This window comes from Micropterus salmoides, unplaced genomic scaffold (genome assembly GCF_014851395.1).
Source record: "Micropterus salmoides isolate LMB-PRFRI ecotype aquatic unplaced genomic scaffold, ASM1485139v1 Ms_hic_scaffold_1, whole genome shotgun sequence".
In the NCBI taxonomy this organism is placed as follows: domain Eukaryota; kingdom Metazoa; phylum Chordata; class Actinopteri; order Centrarchiformes; family Centrarchidae; genus Micropterus; species Micropterus salmoides.
Genome location: NW_024040040.1, coordinates 15,695,055 through 15,722,070, shown reverse-complemented (window position 1 = coordinate 15,722,070; position 27,016 = coordinate 15,695,055). Strand labels below are relative to the sequence as shown.

Here is a 27,016-nt window from a genome sequence, read left to right as displayed (position 1 = left end):
TTAGTCTTATTGGGGCTAAATGGGGACTTACTGCTGCACCTGACACTTGACATGATGCATCTTGTTGCTGATTGCTCCTGTTCAGAGGGGACTGACTTATTTATTTACACCCCAATTTAACTGTCCACAGGATTATTCTCCCTCTGATGCTTTCAGGCAGCAACACAAATTTAAACACACTGGCTGCATGTCAACAACATAGCCTTCAGCTGAGCTGGTCGTAGGAGTAAAATATCTGATACAATTTCTTTCAGTCAGTCTCTCTTCATGGTTATCTTATAAATTTGGTTTTGGTTTCTTGCTCTTGGCGGATTCAAGCGAGACCACATGAGAAGTTTTCGAGGAAGCGATAGTATCGCTAAAAGATCTAAATCAGTGCAGCCTAACCAGCGGCGTTCAATGTCTCCATGGCAACAGCAGAGCCAGTATCACTTTGAGATCAGTCTGCTCTGATGTTGAGGATGTGACCATCACGAGAGGCTCAGCTTGTGGAAATCTTTTAAACAGAAGTTTAAAAATCAATTTGAAGCCAGCTACGACTATTTTTACAGGGGTTTCCAGAGACTGCTGTGCCCTCCTTTTCTTCTTCTTCATCTTCATCTTCTTCATCTTTTCTCCCATTAAGTTTACATCTGATGACATGAAGGAGCTGCAACGTCCTCATTACATCAAGACGACCCCATTTGGGCTCCACTTTCTCTTCTCTGTCTCACTGTAATGAGGGAAGACAGGCACTCGTGGGCCTTCCATTAATGGACGCCAAGAGTTGGGGAGGCAGATAAGAAAGTTTCTTACTGAGCTTTGTCTGAAGTCCAGCAATTGGTTAAAATTGCCAAGATGATACATGATTCAGCAAAATCAGAGGGTGCCTGCATCAACTTGAATGAGACAGCATTTAACTGACACTTACACACATGCTCACGCAAAACAAACACACTGTTTAAGGTTCAAACTACTTGCTGTGTACATTATCTCTGGTGAACTGTCTCTGTCCTCTATCTACTCTAAACCTTACCTTATTGTTTCTCCTTTCTCACATAATCATATGGCTGAAGGGGGATTATATGTGAATCAACACAGTGTTCGTGTCTTTGACTATTAGATGGATTGCCATGAAATGTGGTACAGATATGGATCCCCTGGCTTTTAATCTAGCATAATAATGTTTGTTGTTGTAGCATGTCTACTTATGTTTTAATAAACTTATGAGAATTAATACCAAATTATGAATTTTAATATTCAGAAAATATTAATTCATAAAGATTCTCGTTTCGCGGGGCACCACCCGAGATTCAGTTCGCCCAGGGTCTCGGGATTCCCTGGGTATGGTTAATAATTATACAATTATTCACTAGTGATCAGTTAGTTAAAAATCTCTCAATTGTCTCATATCGAAGGGGTAAATTCTCATGACAATTCCTTGATTACAGTGAAATTTATTAACTAACTAAGGTGACATAAAAATGTGGTTAAATATACATCAAAGAAATAAACAATGGCTAAACAATAAGAATGTGGGGTTCTATTGTGGGGAGAATTTGACTCACACGGGCAGAAGAGAACTAATGAAAGCAGTTAGTTGATACTGTTAAATTTGTCTAGAAGTTTTAAGGACTAAAGATAATGGATTAACAGGCTATTGGACATCACTGATCAGAGAATGCCAATTGGTTTGCCTTACTGTGGGTCGTCAGCCTGCTTTGGCCTGTTGCACGGGTCCCCACCCTAGCTGCCCGATTCCTGGCTTTCTGCTAGGGAATCTTCCGGGGGTTCTCCGCGTCTGAATGAAGAAAAACCCTCAAGTGTTGACCATCCTCGGTCTGGCAATTAGGCCATTCTGTTTGGATGGCCTTTGTTACTGCTGGCAGGCCCGCGTGGTAGTTCCGGCTTCAGTGGGAGCAGTGTAAGTTAACTTCAACGAATAAAGCTTAAAAAGAACTTGGTCGTTCTTGAATTAAACTAGTGTAACTTAACGGTCTGATAACTTTTTAACAACAAAAGAAAAAAAAGAAAAAGCAAGTAAAGGTGCTCTAAACGAGGGAAAAATCAAGGTCGCAGCGCTTCGCATGTGTGGCTTGAAAACTAACAAAGGGCCTTCTCTGCGCCGGGTCGAACTTCTTAGGGCGTTGCCAGGAGAGGGGGCACGCTGGGCGTGTGCCGATGAGCAGCTGGAGAGAGCCAGACAAGAGCGAACAAGAAACAGCGAGACAGCGTGTGTCGCTGCTTTTGTCTGTTGGGGCGTGGTTCCCAGAGGGCAGTCCTTTGTTCCCCTGAGGGAGGTCTTTTCTTTAACTTTTAATATGTCTATTCAAAAAATCGATTTGCGCGTATTGTAATCAAATATCTTCCCACAATCAAACCTTAATTGTCAAACGGGTTTACTGTTCTTAGTTTTAAGCATTTGATAAAAGGGAAAACAATTGAGGTTAGCATTTCCTAGGAATCACATCAGATGAGAGGAACTTAACTAGCTTTCTGGATATATTGGCTGTTACACGTTCTTAGAGAATATGAGCAAGATACACGAATGGCATCAGATTAAGGACAAGATAAATACAGAGTGACATTTATACATTAAACGGCATTTCAGACGATGGCCTGTAATACTTATTTTATTGATGACATTTCTTTATCATATCCTTTCTAAAGGAAGTGTCATAAAGTGCTGGGAACAAAGCATTTGTTACAACATGAAATGAATAAAGGTCAGGGATCCTTGCTGAAAATTAAACACTGCAAAATTAACTTGTTTAGATTCTTTTTCAACAACAAATAACACCAACATGATAACATAACTACTCAAATGGAGTGGAGAGACCTAGTCAAGTAACTAAAAGATTATTTAATTAAACAAGTTAATGCTTTGAGTTTTGAGGAGACAGTACTCTTTGTTTACACAGAGGAGTTCAGGGCTGTCCTCTGGTGTCCTGGAGTTCCTCACCAATTTCAAACTGGGTGTGAAGAGGAGAATATCCTTTGATGTGAGGTAATTAAACAAAGAGGGAGGTCAGTTGCCATGGTTACGTGTGTGGGGGGCAGTTTAGGGTTTCCTGCCCTCTTCCCAAATGAGTTTTGATAGGCTGTTTGTAATCTCTGATTAGTGTTTCTTTGTTATTTTAACAGTCAGGCACAAAGCGTTATCTGGCTGCGGCATCAGAGGTGGCAAATTTTACGATCGAACTGCCCAGAAACAGCACTTAGGGAAAGTACCTTTCACCTCCTCCTTGGAGTCGCTTCAGCTGTCTGTTGAGGGTTGATATCTCAAACCCCCTCCTCTTTCTCTCAGAGAGGGAGAAGGAATTTTGAGTCCCCAAATGATTTGATATAAAATGCACAAATCCACAGTTTGTTCACAACTTTGTTTATGACCAAATACCAGCCAAACTAAAATTTTGTGTTAAGTGCGATTCAGCAAATGCATGTTAACACGATAAACTAAGATGGTAAACATGATAAATATTATACCTGCTAAGGATCAGGGTGTTAGCATTGTGAGCATGGATATAGACTCTTAGTTTTGTTGGATGACTTCTTCTGTCTTTAAGGACAAAAGAGATCCATGAGACGAGTCAAAGAGTAGATGGTGTGCAAATAAATGAGATAGACGGGTAGATTTTTCATGTTACAGTTTCTTTCAATTGCTAAGATGCAATGGTCACAACTGAAGCCACTTTTTCAAAACTCTTCACACAGTCTGCATTACCAACATGCATCTTGGCCAAACAGTTAATCTGACCTCCAAAAGTCACTCAAACCACCAAAACACTTCGTACAAGTCTCAAAATAGACTCGTTCAACCAAAACACTGGCAACAATTCTCATTTAGAAAGCATACAGTCTCACTCATAACACACTGACCTACAAAACACTAAAAACAGGGAGCATTACATAAATGAAGAACTTTTATCTTTGAAGCATGAGCGAATAAATTAGATTTTCATTATACAATAACAACAACTTATTTTAACTTTGACGGTACTAAAGTATATGTAACAAGAATGCATCTGAAAATGCAGCAATTTCCTTCAATATCCTTTATTTGTTCCATATCTCTGCATAGTATTGTAAACTGTGAAAAATGTTACTGTAAATTTAAACAAACCCCCCCACAAATTTCTGGAATTCCAGGGCTGCGAACAGTAATACAAATAAGAAACACCTCAAAAACTCATTATGTACACTACTTGAGGGTGCTAGTCCTCCCTCTCTGCCGCATTTGGCCACAAGTTCTCACCAACATCACATCTTATGTCTTCCCTGGCGATGCATCTTGGAAAGTATCTTCTGGAATGTCTAATCCAACCAATCCAACTGGCAGTCTTCAGGAGAAGTGTCTCCACATCCCGCATTCATGGCATCCAGTAAGGTTATCTGGTCATGTGGATGGTGGTCATACACCTTCCACCTCCATGCAGAGAAAAACTCCTCTATGGGGTTTCGGAAGGGGGAGTATGGAGGCAGGAACAGTACTGACATCCTGGGATGTGCAGCGAACCAGTTTGTAACTGCAGCAGAGTGGTGGAATGCCACATTATCCCACACAACAACAAAGATAAGGGAGTTTCTTGCTCCTCTCTCCTCCGCTGGCGCAAGGCGATTAAGCAGGTCATCCAGGAAAGACATGAGCCTCTCCGTATTGTAGGGGCCAATGAGTGGTTTGTGTAACAGCAAACCATCATTGGACAGTGCTGCACACATCGTGATGTTAGCGCCTCTCTGCCCTGGGACATCCACGGTTGCTCTCTGTCCGATCACATTTCTTCCCCTGCGGCGTGTTTTTGCCAGGTTGAATTCAGCTTCATCCACAAAGATGAATGCATGTGCAGTTTCCCTGGCTTCCAGCTCCATTACTCTCTAAAATACAGTAAATACACAGCTTTACAGGACTTCACATTATGCATCACCGGGTATGTTCTCTGATTGATTATTGAACAGACATCTTACCTGGACATATTGATAACGGAGTTCTTTCACACGTTCATAGTTTCTCTCGAATGGTACAGTGTACAACTGCTTCGTCCTTATTTTATGTTTCTCCAAGACTCTGGCAACTGTCGTTGTGCTGACCGAATTAAATTTCCAAAAGTGATATTGCCTGCCTTCTAAGATTTTCTACTTACTTTAATCTGGTCACTGCAGAAATGCAGTACATTTACCATCAATCTGTTTTGAATGTGTTTTTAACAGTTTTGGACACAGTGTGTTAGCATTTGAAAGGTGTGCTGCAGATATACAGTGTTTTGCAGGTGGTGAAGTAGTAATGAGAATAGAGTTCATGAATTTTGGAGAAAGAGGTCATTGAATGCATTTTGTGTGAAATCACTGAAAAATGATTCACAGTTTGGTCCACATACACTTCAGTTGCGCTGACTGTGTTAATTTTTGACAATATGACTTCAGTTTTGACCAACGCAGGTTAGCAAATGAAAAAAACACCAAAACTCTTTGGTGTTTGAGCTGTAGTAATTCTCAATTTCCCAGAGATGATGCCAACCACTGTGATATCTTTTTATGCACAGATATTGTCAGTTTAGCTGTGTTGCGAGGTAACTGAATATGGGTTGAGAAATCCTTCTTGGAATTCCAACTTAAAGAGACATTTTGTTGCATTTTTTGGTAGAAACTATGAGATTTCCGACTTTCTGACGTCTTTGGAATGCAATATTAGATAAATGTTTGGGCCACAGGTCAAGTACTAAACATGTGTGTGTGTGTGGGGGGGGTTGTGTGTGTCTGTGTGTGTGTGTGTGTGTGTGTGTGTGTGTGTGTGTGTGTGTGACTGGGTGATGGTGAAGAGTGCCAGCGAGCACTGTATCTCATCTTCTGGACAAGTCCTTAATCTGTGTGACCCAGCAAGGGATTATGGGGGTACTGGGGTAGAAATGGGACTTGAAACTCACCATTCAAGCCTAATAACTGACAGTTTATAGTGTTTGTGCGTGTTTATGTGTGTTTGTGAATAATTCTTACTACAAATTAAGACTTTTTCTTCCTGCACATCATAGTAAATGTAAGAAGGGCACCACAAACCAGTATAGGACTAGTGGAAATGTAGTAAGGATGATTGGATCAGAAATTTTATATATCTATATATATCTTTATATATATAGATATATATAATCCCTCCTGTACATATTTGTATTTCACATGAAAATAAATTGAAAAGACCATTCTCTGTATTAAATTGTGTTTAAGTAATCATAATAGAAAAAAACAAAACAACTTTAACTCAGAACAAAGCAATTCATTAATTGACAGTGGTAAAGTAATTTATCACATTTGCTTTAAAGCTGAATTATCCAACCAGATGATACCACCAAACCTGTAATAATATGTATTCACATAAATACACATACATATTTATTAATAAAAATCATTCGCATGGCAAAATAAATCAAAGATGAGGTGGTCCATCACTTCTATAGCTAAAGAAATACACTGGGCACTAATGACTGGCTAATGACACTTGAGCCTAAATGTTTATTTGTCCTTATTTAACAAAACATTGTACTATCTCAGCTTTTAAACTACTTTATGTGCAAACTCCTGTTTTTCCTTTGATCTTGTTGAACGGTATGACTCTAATACAGGTTCATTTTGCATACAGATTTCAGTAAAAATGCTGATTACAGTTTAAACAATAAATCAAGTCAATCGACAGAAAAAATAACCTGCAACTGTTTTGATAACTGATTGATTTAGACCATTATTTAAGCAGCAGCGGGAAATATTCTCTGGTTCCAGCTTCTCAGTTATGATGATTTGCTGCTTTTCTTTGTCTTATCTGAATATTAATTTTCTGCTTTAATCTTTAATCCTAAAGTGTTGGTCAGACAAAACAGGCAATCTGTTACTATGATCTTTTTTTGCTAACTTTTGTTGGCCTGGCCTCAGAGATGCACAGGAGACCCCTGCTGGAGGATCTCAGGCTGCATACAGGTTCGTACGGGGTGAAGAGGTCACGAATATATTCTGGAGCCAGGCCATTAAGAGCTTTAAAAGTAATCAATAAGAACTTAAAATCAATCCTAAAACAAACAGGGAGCCAATGTAAAGAGAATAAAATCGGGGTGATATGGTCGTACTTCCTAGTTTGGGTTAATAACCTAGCAGCTGAGTTCTGCACTAATTGTAGGCGGTTCAAAGTTTTTTTACAGACTGTTGCAGTAGTCTAGGCAAGACGAAATAAAAGCATCAGCATCTCTGGCATTTAAGATAGGTTTTATTTTCGCAATATTTCTAAGGTGAAAGAAGCATGATTGGACAAGCTTAGCAATGTGTTCTTCAAAGCAAAAATTGCTATCAAATAGGACACCAAGATTTCTGGCAACAAGCGTAATGTAGGTAGACAAATGACCAATAGAGGGTATAATCTGATTAGTAGTGTAGCCGTGTGCTGGGGACCAATTACAAGGATTTCTGTTTTATTAGAGTTGAGTTGTAAAAAGTTTAATGACATCCAGGCTTTTATGTCAGTCAGGCAGGCCTGGAGGGAACACCGCAAACTGAGGTCAGTAGGCTTTACCGGGAGGTATAACCGCATAGTAGTGGAAGGGAATACCATATCGGCGGATAATGTCACCCAGGGGGAGCATATGAATGGAAAACAAAATAGGTCCGAGAATTGATCCTTGCGGAACACCGTAATAAACAGGAGAAAAGGTGGATTTAATATACACACAGTGCTTCGTGTTAGATAAATACGAGGTAAACCATTCCAATACCGTGCCAGAGATGCCCACCCAACGACTCAGTCTATCTAGCAAGATGCCATGGTCTATTGTGTCAAACGCTGAGGACAAGTCTAACAGCACCAGAATTGAAGACATGCCAGCGTCCGCATTCAATAGCAGGTCGTTAGTAACTTTTAAGAGAGCAGTCTCTGTACTGTGGTGAGGGCGGAAACCAGATTGGAATTTTTCGAAAAAGTCATTGTTCTTCATAACTTCAAGGAGCTGCTTAGAAACAATTTTTTCCAGAACCTTGGAAATGAAAGGAAGTTTTCGAGGTTGGTGGGATCAAGGCCTGGGATTGTTTTTGAGGACTGGTTGAACACAAGCACATTTAAAATAATCTGGAAGACAACCAGATGACAGTGAGCTATATTATGATTACAGTTTTTCTCAATTGCTAAAACACTAAACCCTATTGTCTGAACCAAATGCTCAGTTGCCTGAACCCACTGATTGAATCAATCACTCTTTTGGCAAAACCATAAGCACTTTTCACCTGTTTAGACACAAATTGCCAACACATTTTCATTGTGATGCACCCGTGCTGCATAATGGTGAGCACAGGTGACAAAAGTCAAACACAATTAAAGCACAGGTGTTACCACTTGAACACAACAACTCAAAATTGATCACACTTGTGGCTAATGATGTGAGGGAACATATACAGTAAGCCAGTTCAGAGAGCACTGGTTAGTGAGGCCCTACAATGGATAGAAATCTGAGAGGAAGAGTTTGTATGAGAGGAGGTCGAGGTGGTCAGCGAAGACAAAGAACAGTAATATCTGATGAAATCAGAGCTACTGTGATTGACCATGTTCTTGTCCATGATATGAGCATGAGGGAGGCTGGACAAAGGGTACAACCAAACATCAGTAGATTCACTGTGTCCACCATAATCTGAAGATTTAGAGAAGGTAAGAACAGGTAATTACCTTTTTTTGACGTTATAGTACAGTATGTAAATGTTGACAGCAATTACTGTATGACATACTATATACTGTACCACAGTATACTGTAAGTAAATATATGTTTCAGTACATCACTGTACCAATGTACTGTAGTATTGTAATGGAGGGTTGGTCTAACTGTTTGTAGGCCTAGTATTCCATGTATATTTTTTGTAACTCCATGTTCTCTTTTTGTAGAATTGAAAGACTGCCACAAGGGGGTGGGAGGACAGGTATGTTCTCCCCACACCAAGAGACCCTAATTGTTGATATGGTCCGTGAGAGCAATGCCATTAAACTGAGTGAAATTCAGCAGAAGATCATTGAAGACCATGTATATTTTGAGGGTATCAACAGTGTCAGCCTCTCTACTGCTGATCGTGTCCTCAAGCGCAACAGACTGCGCATGAAACAGCTATACAGTGTGCCCTTTGATCGCAACTCAGACAGAGTCAAAGAGCAAAGATTCCAGTATGTGCAGGTTGGCATATATCCAGACACATTCAATGTTGATTACTCTAAGTAGTGATTTACTGTAGTGGCCTAAATCACTTTTTCCGTATCACTTACAAAACTATATCTATTTATACAGAGGGTTTTTCAACTGGATGCAATGGAAAGACCCCATGAATACATCTACATGGATGAAGCTGGGTTTAATCTCACCAAAAGGAGAAGGAGAGGCCGTAATGTGATTGGCCATCGGGCCATTGTTGATGTTCCTGGGCAGCGTGGTGGCAATGTCACATTATGTGCTGCCATCAGCAATCATGGGGTTGTCCACCATCATGCCAACCTGGGGCCCTATAACACTCACCAGCTCCTCATTTCCCTCAATCACATGTGAGATGCTCTGTTAGGGCAGCAGGATGAGCATCCCATCTATGTTGTTGTTTGGGACAATGTCAGTTTTCACAGAGCCCTCCAGGTTAGAGAGTGGTTCAATATGAACCAAGGTTTTATCAATCTTTGCCTTCCACCGTACTCCCCTTTCCTAAACCCCATTGAGGAATTCTTCTCCTCATGGCGGTGGAAGGTATATGAACGCCAATCTTACACCAGGGTAAATCTCCTGCAAGCCATGGGACTTGCCTGTAGTGACATAGGTGTGGAGGCATGCCAAGCCTGGATATGGCATGCTAGGGGTTTCTTTCCCCCGTTGCCTGGCCAGACAAAATGTGGCCTGTGATGTGGATGAAGTCCTGTGGCCTGATCCAATACGGAGACATGATGCTGTGGCCGGGTAATGCACTTATTTGTATATTTTTGCACTTTATTTTTACATGGGCTTACTGTACACAAGTGGCAAACGCATAAGATTTCTGTTTGTGCTACGTGTAAATGCACAAGATTTCTGTTTTGTCTTTTGTACAAGTGCTAAATGCACAGGTTTTTTTTGTTTTGCAACATGCATTTAGCCTACAGTGAACAATAAACATTTATTTCTCCAGCTTTATGTCCTGAGCATCGTGTTTTCTATTTTTCTACGTAGTGTTTAGTGACTGTTCAGTAGTGTTTTTAATTTTGATTTACTCGGGAAAAGGCAGCTTTCAAGAAATGTGTCTTAGCAATCGAGAAAAACTGTAAGAGCAAACAGGAACCTAAACTATCCATGATTTTCAATAAAAAATTTTGTAGGGATAATATCCAAGGGGCAGGTGGATGGCCTCATCTTTGACAGTCTCAGTGAGTTCCAATAAATTAGTCCATCTGTGCTCAGCTTTTCTACATTCCTGTTTACAATTTCTAATAGTGTCATTTAGCCAAGGCTGCTGAACAGATTTTGTGTTAGGTCTAGCTTTCAGGGGGGCTATAAAATCTAAGGTGGACGAGGATGAAGAATTAAATAAATTAACTAGGTTATTTGTATCACAGTCAATTGGGATTGAATTGTTAGTTGAGTTAAACTGCGTACAGAATTTCGCTGCACTGTGCTGATTTAAAATTCGTGTGTACTTTGGCTGGGGTTTGACAGTGTTAGCTGTCACCATATCACAGAAGAACATAATAAGTTTGTGATCAGATACAGGCAATGGTAACGTGATAAAACAACAGTTTCTTAGCAGCTAGCGCTAACATTCTGGCTCTGTTTCCAAAGTTTGCTGTCTTTCAAGGAAATAATAGTTCTTACTGTACTATGTATGTCCTGTCTTTGATTCTGTTTCTGTGTTCACACAGGTTTTCTCGTGGCTCAATATCAGAGAGTCATTCAAATGTCCAAAAAGTCAATGTGATAGGTCACCGTCTTTGACCAACATATGGTGCAGAGTGGGTGTTAATTTCACCCTTGGAGTAAATGGAGCTATTAAATGACATATATGTCATGTAATCTGCTCTGGTGTCTGACGTTTTGTTGGATGAAAACATCAGGGCCTGGTGTGTGTGTGTGTGAGGTGGGGTGGGGATTTCCTGGACTGTTGTGTGGACTGAGCTTTGTCTGAAACAGGGCCACGTGGGCCTGAATTAAAACCTTATTTAAGAGGATTCAGGACAGATGGCGTCCCATTGTTTGAGGATGTGTTTATTATTAGAAAATAGGGTGAATGATGGAAACAGTCCCTCTTCCTCCCCCCTTCTCTGGTTAAACACACCACACCCACTTTTAAATATTTTTTAGTGATTTCTCATTGGATTGTGGGATATTGCACTCAGCCAATCAGCATCCCCAGAGGCAAACAAAGGGTCCCCTCTTAAATAAAGCCAGGCACGTGGCTGGTAAAAGGTGATTCAATCATATCAATTTAAGTGAAGCTGTTTTTCCACAATAAGAAACCAATATGCAACACACACATGCTAAAGTAGGAAATTAAGCATCCTCCTCTGTGTGTGTGTGTGTGTGTGTGTGTGTTCTTTATTCTAATAGCAATATCTTTACAGCACTGGGAATGAGTGTTGGATCTTGCTGCAACATGCTCACTAGCTTGGTGTGACTTAAACATCATCATAGACAAACACATCTGTCCTCTTGAGTGCTGATTGGACGCCTAAAAATATCTAACAGTGTTTAATTAACTATAATGGGTTTTTCATCATCAGATTTAAATTTTTATGTGAGCGAGAAAACTAAAAACCACAGTCAGTCCTCTCTCCGCCTCTCACCCAGATTCTCAGATTTGTCATACACTTACACTCTCTCTTATAGCACTAGATCTTCTTCTTCTCTCCTTTCTTCCCTCCCTGACTCTCTCTCAACTCACCAGATGGAGAGGGGGTGGTGAGAGTGGTGTGTGTGTGTGTGTGTGTGTGTGTGTGTGTGTGTGTGTGTGTGTGTGTGTGTGTGTGTGTGTGTTGTTCATGCATGCATGGTTACCCATGAGTTTGCATATTTACATTTCCTTCACATTTTGTCCTTACATCCTCATCTGCTTCACTGAGAGAGGAAACCATTGATGCAACAAAATGCAAATGCCATTTAGTGAAGAAAAAAAGTGAATGGTGGAAGAATAGACCCTATGAAGAAGTATATAACACCAGGAACATCATTTTCTCCACAGTCAAGAGTGGTATTAGGGGCCAAAAGGCGTTATCTGGCATCATTCGGGGGCCGCTAATCCGCATGTGCGACATAAATCCAATCTGACAGCGCCTTTGCATCTTGAAACTGGATTGTTAATATACATATAGAGACAGTGCTAAGCTTCAACGGGGAGGAGGGGGTGTACGAGGCGAGAGAGAGAGAGAGAGAGAGAGAGAGAGAGAGAGCATCAAGTCACCAGGATAGGCTCCACCGTCCACACACTGTAAGGTACAAGTGCCACAAGGAGACTATATTCTGCTAAAATAATGGATGGGACAAAGCCGGCCATGGAGTCCAACGCGGAGGAGACTCAAGACGAGGGACAAGAGAGCAAAGGTACGCTCAATCAGCCGCTGACATTTGCGCGTTTGGTGTATTTTCTTTGGAGACATTTGCGTCTGCGCCAGCCTGAGTGGTTTAACCTACTTGCAATGGCTTCTCGCTTGTGCGCGACACAATAGCGATGCCTTTTTGTTTAGCCTCTCACCTATTTGAGGGGCGATAACGAGAATATATCCTCAATCCCGAGAGCAATTTGACGTTTTGTGTATTATTTTGCGCCTGCAAAAGGATTTGGAGGCTGATGGAGGAGAATAAGAGGGTGGGCGGGTTAATGGGTTGTGGAAGGTGCACGTCTGGTTTTATGGTGCATACATTAATGCCAATTTGTTTTTTGCATTGCTGCACCATGGCGATCTTAATTCTGCCTAATGAGCGGCTAATAAAGGAGGCTGTGGAGGCGGTGCGCTGCGCTCTGTGCACGGCTGCATTGTTTTCCGTCAGGTGTGAAGCAGCCGCTTTAGGATCCTCCCGCCGCATCCGCTCCGATTATTATCGCAGATTCCCGCACACAGTAGCACGGTGTCTGATCTGTCGACGACGCTGCAACACTCGAAGCCTATGTGTCTTGTGTGACCGCAGTAGTCCTGTCCATCGGTCGAGCAATAGGCTGGAAAAGAAGCGAGCAGCGGTGCACTTGGCACAGGCTGATGCTTGTGTCCATCACAACCCCAGCAGCTGAGACATGTTAATGGAGCCTATGTAAGGTGCACACACGTTCAATTCTGGCTTTATTAAAGATGCTCTATGTGATATAGTAAGATGACTCTGTAACAAGCATCCTTTAAATCCCACAGTATCACAAAATGCTCTTTAAACCCAACAGGCGTCCTTGCATGCAAAATAAATGAAGATAGGTAGGCTAAATAGTTAATGATGTTTTACGTGCACACCAAAGAGCAGCTTCAAATTAATCGATTTTATCCAACCAAACTGTTGCTGATTCTTTCTTTAATCTGCTGTGGGAATAGTGTAGGTGTGTCTTTGTGCACTGAGGGACTCAACGCCCACGCCAGAGTGGATGTGGACTGATTTGTTTTCATTGTGGCTTGGTAGTAAAATCACCTCGTTCAGTTTGGAGACAGCACTGTTGTTAGTGAAGGAACTCTGACAACAGGCTGTTTGTTAGTTGTGGTCATCTTGTTTACAGACCCACTTGAATGTGAATACACAGATTACCCACATTTTGTCTGATGTAAATAATGATAATGTAGGAAATTAAGGGTCAATTAGTTTTTATTTAAAAATCAATGTTGCATTTGATCTGGCCTTTTTCCCCTGATGGCTGTTGGAGAGCAGGAAAGTTGATACCAAGTCCAAGTGCATGGGCCTGGAGGGGCATTACGCACACTCACCTCACAGCAATGTGCAGGGTTTCTATTGTTTCCAAGGGTTTTTCAGCTTCAGTATATATAAAATGGAATGAATTTTCACCATTTTCTAAAGAGACGCTCAGATTTCTTTGCTACAGTGTTAGAAAATGGCATGACATTTTACTATTTCAGGTGCAAATATTCACAGTTTTAGCTTCAGCATTGGCACAATTACAGGAAATGTTAAAATTTTGGAAGCGAATATATAAACAAATTGCTCCACTGTTAAAAAATGTTACTAATTTGGAAGCAGATATTAATTTTTTTTGTTTCAGATTTACAAAATGGCAGGAAATGTTAGAATTCTGGGAGCAAATAATCAGATTTTTAGCTTTAACAATACAGTTTCTATCCTGATTTAAAAGTCTGGATATTATAATTTTGTGACTTCAGTGCCAACACACTTTCTCTTAGACAACATTATCTGTAGTCCCTGCAGCACTGCCACAGTAATATTGCTGGGTCACAGTCTGTCTATGACGTAAGGTGCAAGAGAGTGGGGTGTCCCACTCTGATGTGATGTTTTTAAAAAGACATTACATCATCTTCTCCTGGGGCATGGTGTAACACACAGGCCAATGTCCAATGAGAGCCTTTACCATTTAACTTAAATTCACACATTGTGGGCAAGTCTGTTTGACCCTGAGGATAGTTGAGCAAGAGGGCGACCATATTTATAGTTAGCAATTAACCCTCTAAATTCTTAATCACATTGAAGTCGAGTGAAATTATTGTATGTATGCGTTCACCCAGTTCCACCACTGTTGCCTGGACTGTTGTGCTCCAGGTGTGATGTTGCACAACCAAATCCACCCACACCAACGTACCAAAATAGACTTGGTTGGGGAATGGCCTGTTTGTCGGTGTAATCATCTGTGTGTGCCTTTGACATCTGGAATGTGACCATCAGCTTATAGCATCCGTTAAGAAGCTGGAGATTTACAGTGGGGGCAAGAAGGCGAGTCATGTAAGGAGCTTGTGTTGGTGTGTGCCAGCGCGGCCACTACTGCTTCAGTACAACACGTTTCTGATTGTAAAAGCAGATGTAGGAAGTTTTGGAAGAAATACAAAATTATTACTCTCAGATGCATGATGTGACAATCAAACACTTTGTATAAAATGATGCACTAGAGAATCATCTTGTATTTACTGCGACATCTGAACCTTTCATCTGACAAGTCATGCTAAGTTTTAAAGACTCTTTGTCTTTAGTACTAGTATGTAAAGGTGGAAAAATCAAGTCAAGACATATGTCTAGGTTTATATCTAACAAAATAGGTCCATTTCAGTATATTTGATACAAAACTTTGACTTGAGTCTCCTCCTCTACTGTGGCCAATTCAATCCAATTCAGTTATGTAAGCTATCGATGCTGATCTGTAAGCTAAGGATTGTATTTTAGTGCCAGACTGGTAAATGGTCCATCCCCATACATGGGCCATTACATGCAAATCGCATAAATCTCTGCATCAGCATATGCGATGGCCAGTAAGTAACAAGAGATTGCAGTAGAAAAATGACTAAAATGTGTTTGAGTCATGTTGTCCATCAAAAAGCTATTAATTTTTCAACTAAAAATATGTTGCTCATTATATTATCTTGGTTATAATTCTTAAAAAAAACAAATTTAAGGGATCCTTATGATCCCTTTGATCTATGTGTTAAAAAACAAAAGCTTTTTCATTTTTTTAGACCCTCAAAATTCCTGAATCAGGCAACATTGAATAGGAATAGTTTGACGAGAGTTAGATGAGAAGATTGATACTGTTCACACACCTGTCTGTTCAAAATGAAGCTAGAACCAAGAGATGGTTAGCTTAGCGTAGCATAAAGACTAGAGAAAAGGGATACAGCTAGCTATTACGTTATATTTTGTTTCTTTAAGCCACAATTATTTATTAGCTAAATCTTTTCTTTACCATGTCATAAATATTATAAAGAAATGGGACCTGAGCCCCTTTGATATACACAAGTATGATTTATATAGAGTAATTTGTCTTCACAGGATGCATTAGCATCAGGTACTACGTTCACAGTTTTGATGTAAAGAGCATGTTGATTAGCTGTGACTAAATTAGATATTTTAATTATGGTAAACAGTTAATGTTCTTGATTGCACCACTACTGTGTCTCTGCACAGTGTCTCTGCGTGGCATTGAGCTTAGAGTAATTACAAACTGGAAAATGAACACAGAACACAGGCAGGGTTTATAATCCGAGGGACGGGGTGGTGGTGGCGTCTGTGGGTATGGATTGATCTTTTTGCTTGATTGCGTCCTATAATCTCTAATCTGTATGTCTGCAGAGGTACACTGTGCTCAGGACTGGGATAACGAGATGTCAGCTACGCTCTCTGAGGTACAATTATATCTGATTCCATTAGTGAGACAGTTTGATTAGACAAAGCAAGCACCTCCCACAGGAAAGGTTTTGTTTTTACCTTTAATGTGGCTCCCTAAAGCGGCTTTGAGGGTTTAAAAGTGGCCCTGAGTGCATTTTAAGTCACTCTTACTGTGTCTGTCTGTCCTCCCCTTTGTTGTAAATGACTGGTCTGTTTACACGCACCTTTCTTCCCTCCATTTTTGTGTGTGTGTGTGTGTGTGTGTGTGTCACTCTTACATAACGCGTCAGTAGCCCGCCGACTTTGGTTGTGATGTTTAGATGAGAACCGTAAGAGATTACATCATCGTCGTCTAGAGGGGTGCAGGTTTTGTTGAATTTTCTGCATGGAAGGGCAGAGCTTGGCGCAGCCTCTGAAGCACAAAGAGAGTTCCTCTTAATCTGTCTTTCAAGTTTCTTTTTTTCCCGGTAAAATCTGTGATGTTTGGCCAGAGCAGGGTCGGATATTAAGATTCTGAGCTAGACAGAGTTAATGCAAGGTGTTTTCAGATGAAACGTTGACAGAATTAAAAGGATGTGTGGCTGGAAATCAAGTAAAGGTGATCAATGAGGAGATTGGGGCCAATTACCATTCAACCAGCAGAAACTCCAGGATGTTACTGGACACATCCAAGAAATAGCGAATTATTGTTATTGCACATAAGTTTTTGTATGGATTAAACAGGCAAGATAAACTGTTAACTATTGAACTTTAGAGGTGCTTGTTAATTATTGACCTTTAGAGGTGCTTACAGGTGGCTTTACCTTTGGACAGAGGACAGGCTAGCTGTTTCCCCCTGTTTTCAGTCTTTATACTAACTAAACGTCTGCTGCCTGTAGCTTTATATTTAATGTGCAGCTATGAGTGATATCAATCTTCTCATCTAAGTCTCAGGAAGCAAATAAGTGTATTTCCCAAAAAGTCATGTAACTGCATTACATGATCAAGCTTAGCAGCCACTACTACCCACTGTTAACCAGTATGACTCTAAAATAGCATAAACCCATCGTTTTCTGCATTTCTTCATACCACGTTTACATTTTGGCAGTGATTGGTTGAGATTGAGAGGATTAAAAGTAGCTGTCATAAAGGAAAGGGAATATGAATCAGTGGTTTGGTCGTTTCTTTTGTTTGTTTTTTCCCACTTGACAGTGTGCTGTGCAGTTTGCTCCTTACATGTACGGAAACCTTGACAGTGCTTGAGTTAGTATTTATTTATATATACACATTTAGATTAGGGATGCACCTAAATGAAAATTCTTGGCCAAAGCCGAAACCGAATATAATGAAAAACTTTCCAAAATACTGAATACCGAACAAGGTTTTTCTATTTATTTTCCCAATTTTTTTTTTATCACTGCATAAATTAAATAGTCAAAATGTGCTTTATACTCAGTGTTTCCCACTGGATTTGGAGAGACTATGGTGGGTGGGTCTGAGGCCCGAGAGGGTCCGGTAAAGTAAATTACATGTGTCCATTTACTTTTAATGGACACATGGACACTGTGAATATTATCCAATTAATCTTATTTCCATACTTTATAGACACCTTATTTTGAATACAGGACATTGTCACACATGTATCCTCGTGCCAAATTCATCAAGTCTGACCCAATTTGATAAATAATGTTGTATGTGGTTCTCTTATCGCGAAACTGACAGGATAAAGTCACTAACCTGCAGGTCAGCTCGCTCTGGTCCCTTGGATTTACCATAAAGGCTTGAATACGCGCGCACGCCAAATTTAGGTGGGGCTAGCTTAATCGCCTTCTCACAAATGAGTGACTGAAACACTAAAAGCGGGTCAGACCGTTTGTTGCCTTTTCTAAGAAGTCAGCCACAGATGGTGGATGTGCTAGGAGACAATTCAGCAGAACAGTCCATATCTGAGGAGTTGCAAGTTGCAAGACGATTAAATGTGTAAGAAATAGGATAAAACAGATTTCTGTCACACAAGTTTTTGCTTGTCTTATGAAATACCTTTACCTCCTTGGGCCTCTGAAAATCCTTCAAATGAAACAATCTAGACTTTGAACTCGCCCACAATAAGACATAACGGCATATAGGCAATCGTTAAAGTATTTTTTTAAAAGCATGAATGGCAAATGTGAATAGGTGCAGGCCTTATTTTATTGAACAAAAAATTAGCTCATAGTGAAAATAATCATAAACTGATCAAAACCTCTGATACCTCTTCTGATATCAATTTGGCAATTTTGTACCACATAACAGGCATCATTTGAGAGGGGGAAAAAGCACCAGCAACACAGTCCAGCTGAGCCCAGGTTGAAACCTTGAATCTAAAGTCCGACCCCTGTTTCATGATCAGATGACAGGAGAAGAGCTGACAGCTGACGTTTGTGTTGCTGAAAAATATTGGACAGGTTACCTTCCCTGCTCTCTTGACCTTACAGTAGATCAAGCATAATTTGTTTCATGTCAAATATAACATTTTAATACTTTATGGATCATTCTTGCTGTTGCAAAGGCATGTGAGGACTTCCAGCTCCTTTTTTGAATGAACATGTTCAGTGTCGTTATGTCTTGTAAAGTCCTTTGCAGGCCCAAGCAAATAACTGCTGGCACACAAATCCCAGGGAGCATCTTCTTCACACTGTTTAGTGTTAGGGTAGTGAGAGTTATTATTAGTCAGTCATTATTCACCTCTTGTATGTGTGTACTAACTTCAGGGTACAAAATAGGTAAAATTCCATTCAAACATTAATTGATAACAGTTTGGTTTGGTTGATGCTGATGAGCACAAGAAAAGTACATATTTTGATTTTATTTTTGATCTGTTGTGATTTTTTAAACCACATGGCTTTTTCTGAGCCATGCAAAGAGCCATGCCAGACTTACAACCTGCATGTCAATCCAGGACCAACAAATGTTACAAGTGACTGTAATAGTAGCTGATTTGGACATTTCCAGCTGGAACTATCATTCTTCTGCTGCTTTTCTTTCACACACGCCCACATACACTGTGATGCATAGACTTGCTGTTATTGGCATCCATCTCCTACTTGACTTTGTTACATATAACCACCTCTGGTGCTGAAACTCTCTCTTCAGTTTTATCTCTTAATGGTATTTTTTTTTCAATGACTATATCATGGGAAGAAAAGGGATTGATGCTCCTCCCTCAAAAAAGAATCACCATGTATAGACTTCACCTGATTAAACCCATGTGTGAATCCCAGTTGGAGCGCTGGCGTCAATTACCTAAATTAGTATTTCAATGAGCACCAAACAAATTGGAGCTGCCAATTTAAAATGTACCACAACGTATTACACATTCACTTTTAAAGTGTGCACTCTTGTTTTCTGCAAATGTTTTTCAGATTGTGAGGACTTTAAGATACTTACTCACAGGCCTCAATTGTACATTGTCTTTTTCTGGCTGTTACAATTACATATTTAGTCACAGGCAAAAACAACAATATGACGGGATGTATTTGGGAGTAGAGTCTGTGTCAGGGTGACTCTTCAGGTTGAATCCGATGAGTTTTGCAGTGCTTTCAGTTGGCATGCGAGGAATCCAAACCGCCAAATTTGAAAGGATGTCTTATACTCCTCTTTAAACATTTATTACGCTCATGATTCTGTCCTTGCATGCCCTGAAAACTGTCTTTAATTGATTTGTTGGAAATAAACTGCCAAAATCCTCTTTTTTAATTTCCTCTCTTCTAAAAGTCTTCTTCTCTCTTCTACTCTCCATCTTGTCCTGATTCTCCTGCTTATCTCTCTCTCCCACACACACACTCATGCTCACACATCCGTCACCTATTCGCCTATTCTCCTCTCACCCCGGAGGTGTGTGAGGTTGTGGGAGCATGTGAAAGCCGTCACACAGGGAGAGGCTCATGTGTTCCTCATTTGAAGCCATTTGCCCAAAGCATGCTGTCAGCCTCCATCTGGATATGTGTGTGTGTATGTGTGTCAGGGTCGGTGTGTGTGCGTTTGTGTTTGTTTACGTGTCAATGACCAAGAATGGTTCAGGGGAATGTCTGTGTCTTGTACTTAAGAAAAAGCTCTATTTTTGCATAAGTGTGGTTGAGACCGTGTGGTATACCATTGTGTTCTTACTCAGCCCTCTCAGTCCCCACTCTGCGGTCACATTTATATATATTTATAAATGTCCTTTCCCTGCTTGCATTTTCAACAAAACAAGCAGTATTTAGTATGGATTTGTTTTGTTGCCATTTTTTTTCCGCATGAATGCAGTTGGGGGCAAAAATAGCATTTTTGTTTATTATCCTAAAAAGCAACTGTTTATTTAGTTTAGGCCTATAGGCTATTACATGATTTTTTAAAAATGGTATTTAGAACTATGTGTTACCCACTTAAAAAACTTGAGATGAAGGTTAAACTAAACTAAAAGTATTTCCACTAACAACAAATAAATCAATATAAAAGAAAAATAAATCAAAACATGTTTAAATGTTAATATGAAAGAATCAGAGCTTTAATTGAAACTTAATTTAAAGAAATTGTTGATTTGTCATTTTAAGGGAATTTAAGTTACTTTTCCTGGCTGGGGGTCCCTGGTCACAATTACATAAAATTCTAGCTGCTAAAATATTGTGTAACAATAGCATAATCAGAGAAGAGTCATAAAGTAAGTAAACTGGAACAGTAATGTCAGTAACAGCAATCTAACGTTTGCTAAAATTAACTATTAATTAATTAGCCACAATATATTAAAAGTAACTACTATTTCTAAAGTTTGCTAACATTATTAATTGAACAGCAACCACCAGATCTAAAGTTTGCAAAACATTTTAAACAGTAGCCACCATAAAGTTTGCTGACATTAGAAAACATTAGCCACCATATCTTAAGTTAGCTAACATTATTAATTAAACAGTAGCCACCATACCTGAAGATTGATAACATTAACAAACATTAGCCACCATATAAAGTTTGCTAACAATGGCTAACATTAGCCACCATATATAAAGTGTACTAATAGCCACCTAAACCTACTGGTCAACAACAAGCTGTAGCAGCACAAACCCTGAGTGTAGTGAACTGAGTAAGGAGTGTTTTATTGCTTATAATTAAACTTTTCATCTGGAATGAATTTGTTATTCTTTCAAAGTTACATATAGTTTAGTCACTAAAGCAAAATTTAATGTCTCAGCATTTTGGGCTTCAGATGATTTGCTGCTTTTCTGTATTTTATGTCATTGTACATTGAATAACTTTTTTGGACTGTTGGTATGACAAAACAAGACATTTGAGGACGTCACTTCGGGCTTTTCAGGAAATTTTTCACTATTTCATGTTTTACAGCCTAAATGAGTTGATTAATTGAGAAACAGATTACAATATTTTGGATGCAAATGCACAAGTTGTCAGAAAATCTGAATGCATCATCCTCCAAAACTGCATCTATGTTTGAACCCCAGTCTGCAGTGAGTATATGAATAGCAGCAAGTGGCAGGTTGACGCAGCATGCCTTGTTCCTGAGTGATGCCAACCTCCGCTGGCCTTCTTCCATCGCCCACTGATGCCCAATCTGCTCCTCTCATCCATAGCCCATAAAGTGCCTGATGCTGATTAGCACTCGTCATCATTAGCCATATCGATAAATGAATGGGCCTGTATGATGACTAGCTCATTCTGTGTCTCAGTTTCAATCTAATGTGTGTTTTAGCTTTGGTAAATTATATACATTCAGTGTGAACTCCAAGATATTGGTTTCTTTTGTCATATTCATTATTTCCTTAATATTTGTCGAATAATAAGAATAAAGACCAAACTATGTTAAGTCAAATGAAGTGCATCTGTGTTACAATAAATGAGACTGCAGTAACATGCTCAGTTAAGTGCTTGTGCCAACCACATACACACATACACACACACACTCTCACACACACACACAGTGTTCACCGACCCCCTGAGGCTGCTGGAAAGTGAATCTCCATAATCACATCAGGGGGAGGAGGGTTGAGTGAAGGCGAAGGGGCCAGGAGAGGGCCACCGACTTCTTTGACATGTGAGGGAAATTGACATTAGCCAAGTTGGTTGCGTAACCGCTGAGCCATTCAGTTCAATGGCACAGCACTTCTGGCCAGAGGGGCCATTTTAAATTTTGGTGCAACAAGTCTCAAATTAATAGCGCTCCCTCTGCTCCACTGGGCCGGCAGACTGCAGCTCAGGACAGGTGATCCTGCTTCTGAAATGGAGAAGATTAGAAACAAGAGAGAGATGTTAAGATAGTTCCCCTTCGAGGGAACTCGAACTGCGTCGGTTACGACACTATGGGAACGCCTCTAGGCGAAGCAGGTCTGAACGTGAATGAAATCACTCCAATCCCATTGGCTTGTTGCTAGAACGGTAAGGTGTGACGGAATAACCGGAGGAGTATAAAGCACACCTGTACACACTCATCATTAGCTTTTTTCTATTCAGCAGGCGCTCTGTATGTTGTTTGAAGAAAGCTCCAGTCCTACAAGCAGTGTGTCTTACCTGAAGAAGAAGTCTACCAGCATGTCCGGCAACCAGATGTACAGAAGGTGTGTTTTTTCTCATGAGATGTGTGTCTCATGTTTGGGGATGGAGCACGCCCGGGCAGCTCTCGAGGGGGCTGCCTGCGCCCGTTGCGGAGCCCTTTCCGTGCGGGTACTGAGGTACAGCATGGCTCTCTTTTCCGAGGATGGCCGGATGTGTTTTCCCCGTGGCGTGGGCCCTGCGGCCGCTGAGGCGGCCCGGCGGCTTCACTCATGGGTTCACAGCGTGATCTGTCGGAGGATTTCGGGACGGCTGAGGCTTTTTCCCGACCTTCATCCGCTGGCTCCGACGCTTCCTTTCCTCGTTCGGGAGCCCGTTCTCGGCTTCTCCCGCTCGCGGTTTGGATCCGGAGACGCTGCAGCAATCCGACTCCGAGGAGGCGGACCTGCTCAGCGTAGTGGAAGATGACTTCCGGGTGTCGGGGCGGCGTCATCTGGCCGCGCCCGACTATGACGTGCTGCTGGAGGTGGTGACTAGAGCCGTGGCTAAGCTCAACATCAACTGGCCACAGGAGGAGCAGACACCACAGGCTAGTGGTAGCTTGATGAAAGGTTTCTTAAGCACCACACGCCACCTCCACGCCGGTCTCTGCCATTCTTTCCTGAAAAGAAAGTACATGATGAACTGAGTAATCATGGGGCAGACCCTTCTCTACATGGCTTTCCACACCCCGATCACTGAACTACAGTAATGTGATGGGGGTTAGGGACCGTGGTTATGGGAGGATGCCTCGGGTGGAGGATGAGCTTGCGAGCTATCTCTCCCCTCGACTTGCGTCCTCCCTGGAGAAGCCGGCGTTACCATCCAAACCATGTCGCACCACATTCACGCTCGTGGGGAAGGCGTACATGGCAGCGGGCCAGGCAGGTGCGAGCTTGCACACCATGGCGGTGCTTCAAGCCTACCAAGCCGACCTGCTACAGGAGATGGTTCAGAGGGGGGGTCCCTCTAGGGAAGATCTGGCGGAGCTTCGCAGAACCACGGAGCGTTAGACGCAGGGCGAAGTGTTCCGCCGGTACCTCCCTCGCCGGTCTGGACCCAAGGCAGCTGAGGCTGCCAGGCGTAGGTCCCTTCCCTCTACGAGCTCCTACGGAGAGGAGAGGAAGTAGAGTGTCACTTCTCGGGGGCCCCCCCGAGGAGCTGGGGCAGCGAGACGGCGCTCTCACCCTCAGCCATCTGAGAGACGCAATCTGAGGACCGTCATCCAGTCCCGACGGAGCTCAGGGAAGACCGGGGTAGGGGAGTCTTTCTCCCCTCCCGCACCCCCCACCCCCCCACCCCCCCGGAGGCCGACCGAGGTCCCCTCCGCCGTGGCAACAGGTGATGTTATCCCGCCGTTTACACGTTCAGGACGCACCTGCCACAATCGAGTCCACGCAGTATCGGCCTGCCCCGAGGGTCTGCAGTCAGGCGGTGTCCCGACTCACTCACCGTGGATCTTCGGCGGCTCCCCCCTGCCGTTCTGGGGCTTCAGGGGTCCACCAGAAGATCACACGAGACACCGACCACCAGCCCCGAGGGGCTGGTTCCGTTGGCAGACTTTGCAGAGGCTTGGCGGAGCCTGACCAACATTTCTCCGCGGGTCCTGCGCACTGCCATAGATGGGTATCGACTACAGTTCAAACCCGCCCTCCAAATTCAACAAAAGAGAGGGGGTGGTTTGGACTGTGGTCCGCCCGGAGCAAGGTCCGGTGTTGGGACAGGAAGTTCGTACTCTGCTGAGGAAAGGGGCCGTGGAACGTGTCTCCCCCCCAGACAGAGACGCCGGTTCTACAGCCGGTACTTCATAGTCCCCAAGAAGGACGGAGGGCTGCGTGCCCTATTTTGGATCTGTGGGTTCTAACCAGTCTCTGAGGAGATTCAGGTTCAAGATGCTCATCATCCCCGCCATCGTGACGCACATCCAATCTGAGGATTGGTTCGTCACGATAGAGCTAAAGGACGCCTATTTCCAGGTCTCCATCCGTCCTTCTCACAGGAAGTTCCTGAGGTTTGCCTTCGGGGGTGTGGCTTACCAGTATCGGGTTCTTCCATTCGGCCTGGCACTTTCCCCTCGCACATTCACCAAGTGTATGGATGCAGCATTGGCCCCGCTGAGGCTCCAGGGCATCCGGATTTCAACTTCATCGACGACTGGCTCATCCTAGCCCAGTCTCGAGAGTTGGCGGTTCGGCATCGAGATGTCGTTCTGGCTCGTCTGCGGCGTTTAGGGCTGAGGCTCAACGCAAAGAAGAGCGTGCTGGCGCCCACCCAACGGGCTACGTTCCTAGGGGTTGCATGGGATTCGACAACGATGCGGGCACAATTGTCTCCGGCACGTGTCGACACCATATTGGCTGCCGTGAAAGGGGTGAAGTTAGGCCACGCCATCACTATGAAACATTTTCAACGAGTGTTGGGTCTCCTGGCGGCTGCGTCTAGCGTAATACCATCTGGACTGCTGCACATGAGACCCCTGCAGTGGTGGCTAAGGAACAAGGGTTTTTCCCCGAGGGGAAATCCTCTCCGTCTGATTTGGGTTACGCGCAAGTGTCTTCGTTCCCTATCAGTTTGGAAGGAAACTTGGTTCCTGTCCCAGGGGCCCGTGCTGGGAGGGTCTTGTCGCCGGCTGGTTATTTCGACAGACGCCTCCCTCACGGGCTGGGGCGCGGTCATGGACGGCTGCTTTGCAAGGGGATCCTGGCAGGTGCATCGATCCGAGTGGCATATCAACTGTCTCGAGATGTTGGCGGTGTTCCAGGCTCTAAGGAGTTTCCTGCCCGATCTCCAAGGCCACCACGTCCTGGTTCGTTCCGAAGAGAACAACACAGCGGTGGTGGCCTATCTGAATCACCAGGGCGGTCTGCGCTCGCGCCAGTCTGTCCAGAGGGCAGATCCTCCTGTGGTCCCAGCAGAGGTTACTATCGCTCAGGGCGATGTATCTCCTGGGGACGCAGAATCAGGGAGCAGACCTGCTGTCGAGGCAGGGGCTGAGGCCCGGGGAATGGAGACTTCACCCCGAAGTGGTGGAGCTCTTCTGCGAAGAGTTCGGCCCCATAGACGTGGATCTGTTTGCGTCTCAAGAGACTACGCACTGCCCGCTATGGTTTCTCTCATTCCTCCAGCCCCGTTGGGTCTGGACGCCATGGTACATTCGTGGCCGAGGCTACGTCTGTACGCTTTTCCCCCAGTCGCTCTGCTCCCGGGGTTCTGGAGCAGGTCCGCCAGCACTATGTCGGCCTACTGCTCGTAGCCCCGTTCTGGCCAACCCGGGTGTGGTTCTCGGACATCATGTCGCTCCTGGACGGCCCGCCGTGGCGGGTCCCTCTGAGGAGAGACCTGCTGTCCCAGGCGCAGGGCCGGGTTCTTCACCCTTACCCCGCCATATGGCGACTGTGGGTCTGGCCCCTGAGGGGGCACAGTACCTAGAGGCAGGTCTAACAGCCGGAGCAGTCGAGACCCTCCTGAGCTCCAGGGCCCCGTCCACACGGAGGATGTACGGCCTGAAGTGGAGTGTTTTCTCCACTTGGTTTAGGGAGCGGTCGGTGGACCCTGTTACCTGCCCGGTGGTTCAGGTATTTGAGTTCCTCCAGGACCGGTTCTCTGCTGGTCTTTCCCCTTCCACCCTCAAGGTGTACGTGGCAGCTATTTCATCTTTCCACACCCCTCTGAGGGAGGGGTTCTTGGGGAAACTTCCCTTGGTTGTACGTTTCCTCCGTGGTGCCCGGAGGATGAGACCTGCGACTCGGTCCAAGGTTCCCACTTGGGATCTGGCAGTGGTTCTTGGGGTGTTGGTTGAGGCCCCCTTCAAACCCCTGGAGTCAGCTGAGGCTAAGCACTTGACCCTCAAGATGGCCTTTCTCCTTGCTATCACCTCTCTGAGGAGGGTGGGGGATCTCCAAGCGCTTTCGGTTTCCCCGCAAAGCCTGGAGTTTGCCCCGGGGAATATTAGGGCTATCCTGCACCCTCGTTCAGGATACATCCCTAAAGTGCCTTCTTGTGCGGCAGGGTCCACAGTGCTGCAGGCATTTCATCCTCCACCTCATGTGACGGCGGAGGACGGGAGACTTCATCTGCTCTGCCCTGTCAGAGCACTGAGTATTTACACTCTGAGGTCCTCCCGTTGGAGGAAGGCTGACCAGCTGCTAGTGTGTTTTGGGTCTCCCAGGGCCGGGCTCCCTGCATCCAAACATACTATTAGCAACTGGATTGTTCAGACTATTTCCCTGGCC

The 27,016-nt window shown here is 43.2% G+C and overlaps 1 protein-coding gene across 2 annotated transcripts in view; it reads left to right on the top strand.

Annotated features, from left to right (window-relative positions):
- The window catches only part of LOC119903772 (neuronal membrane glycoprotein M6-b-like), a 57,112-nt gene that overhangs the window by 12,199 nt on the left and 17,897 nt on the right, over window positions 1-27,016 (top strand). Inside the window, exon 1 of one of the 2 annotated variants that reach the window (XM_038720016.1) lies at window positions 12,188-12,533. The exons of the other annotated variant lie outside the window; for it this stretch is intronic. Coding sequence (XP_038575944.1) covers window positions 12,464-12,533 — 70 coding nt within the window. The 5' untranslated portion in view covers window positions 12,188-12,463. Of the gene's footprint in view, window positions 1-12,187; window positions 12,534-27,016 lie in introns of those variants that run through there. 2 annotated transcript variants of the gene reach the window in all.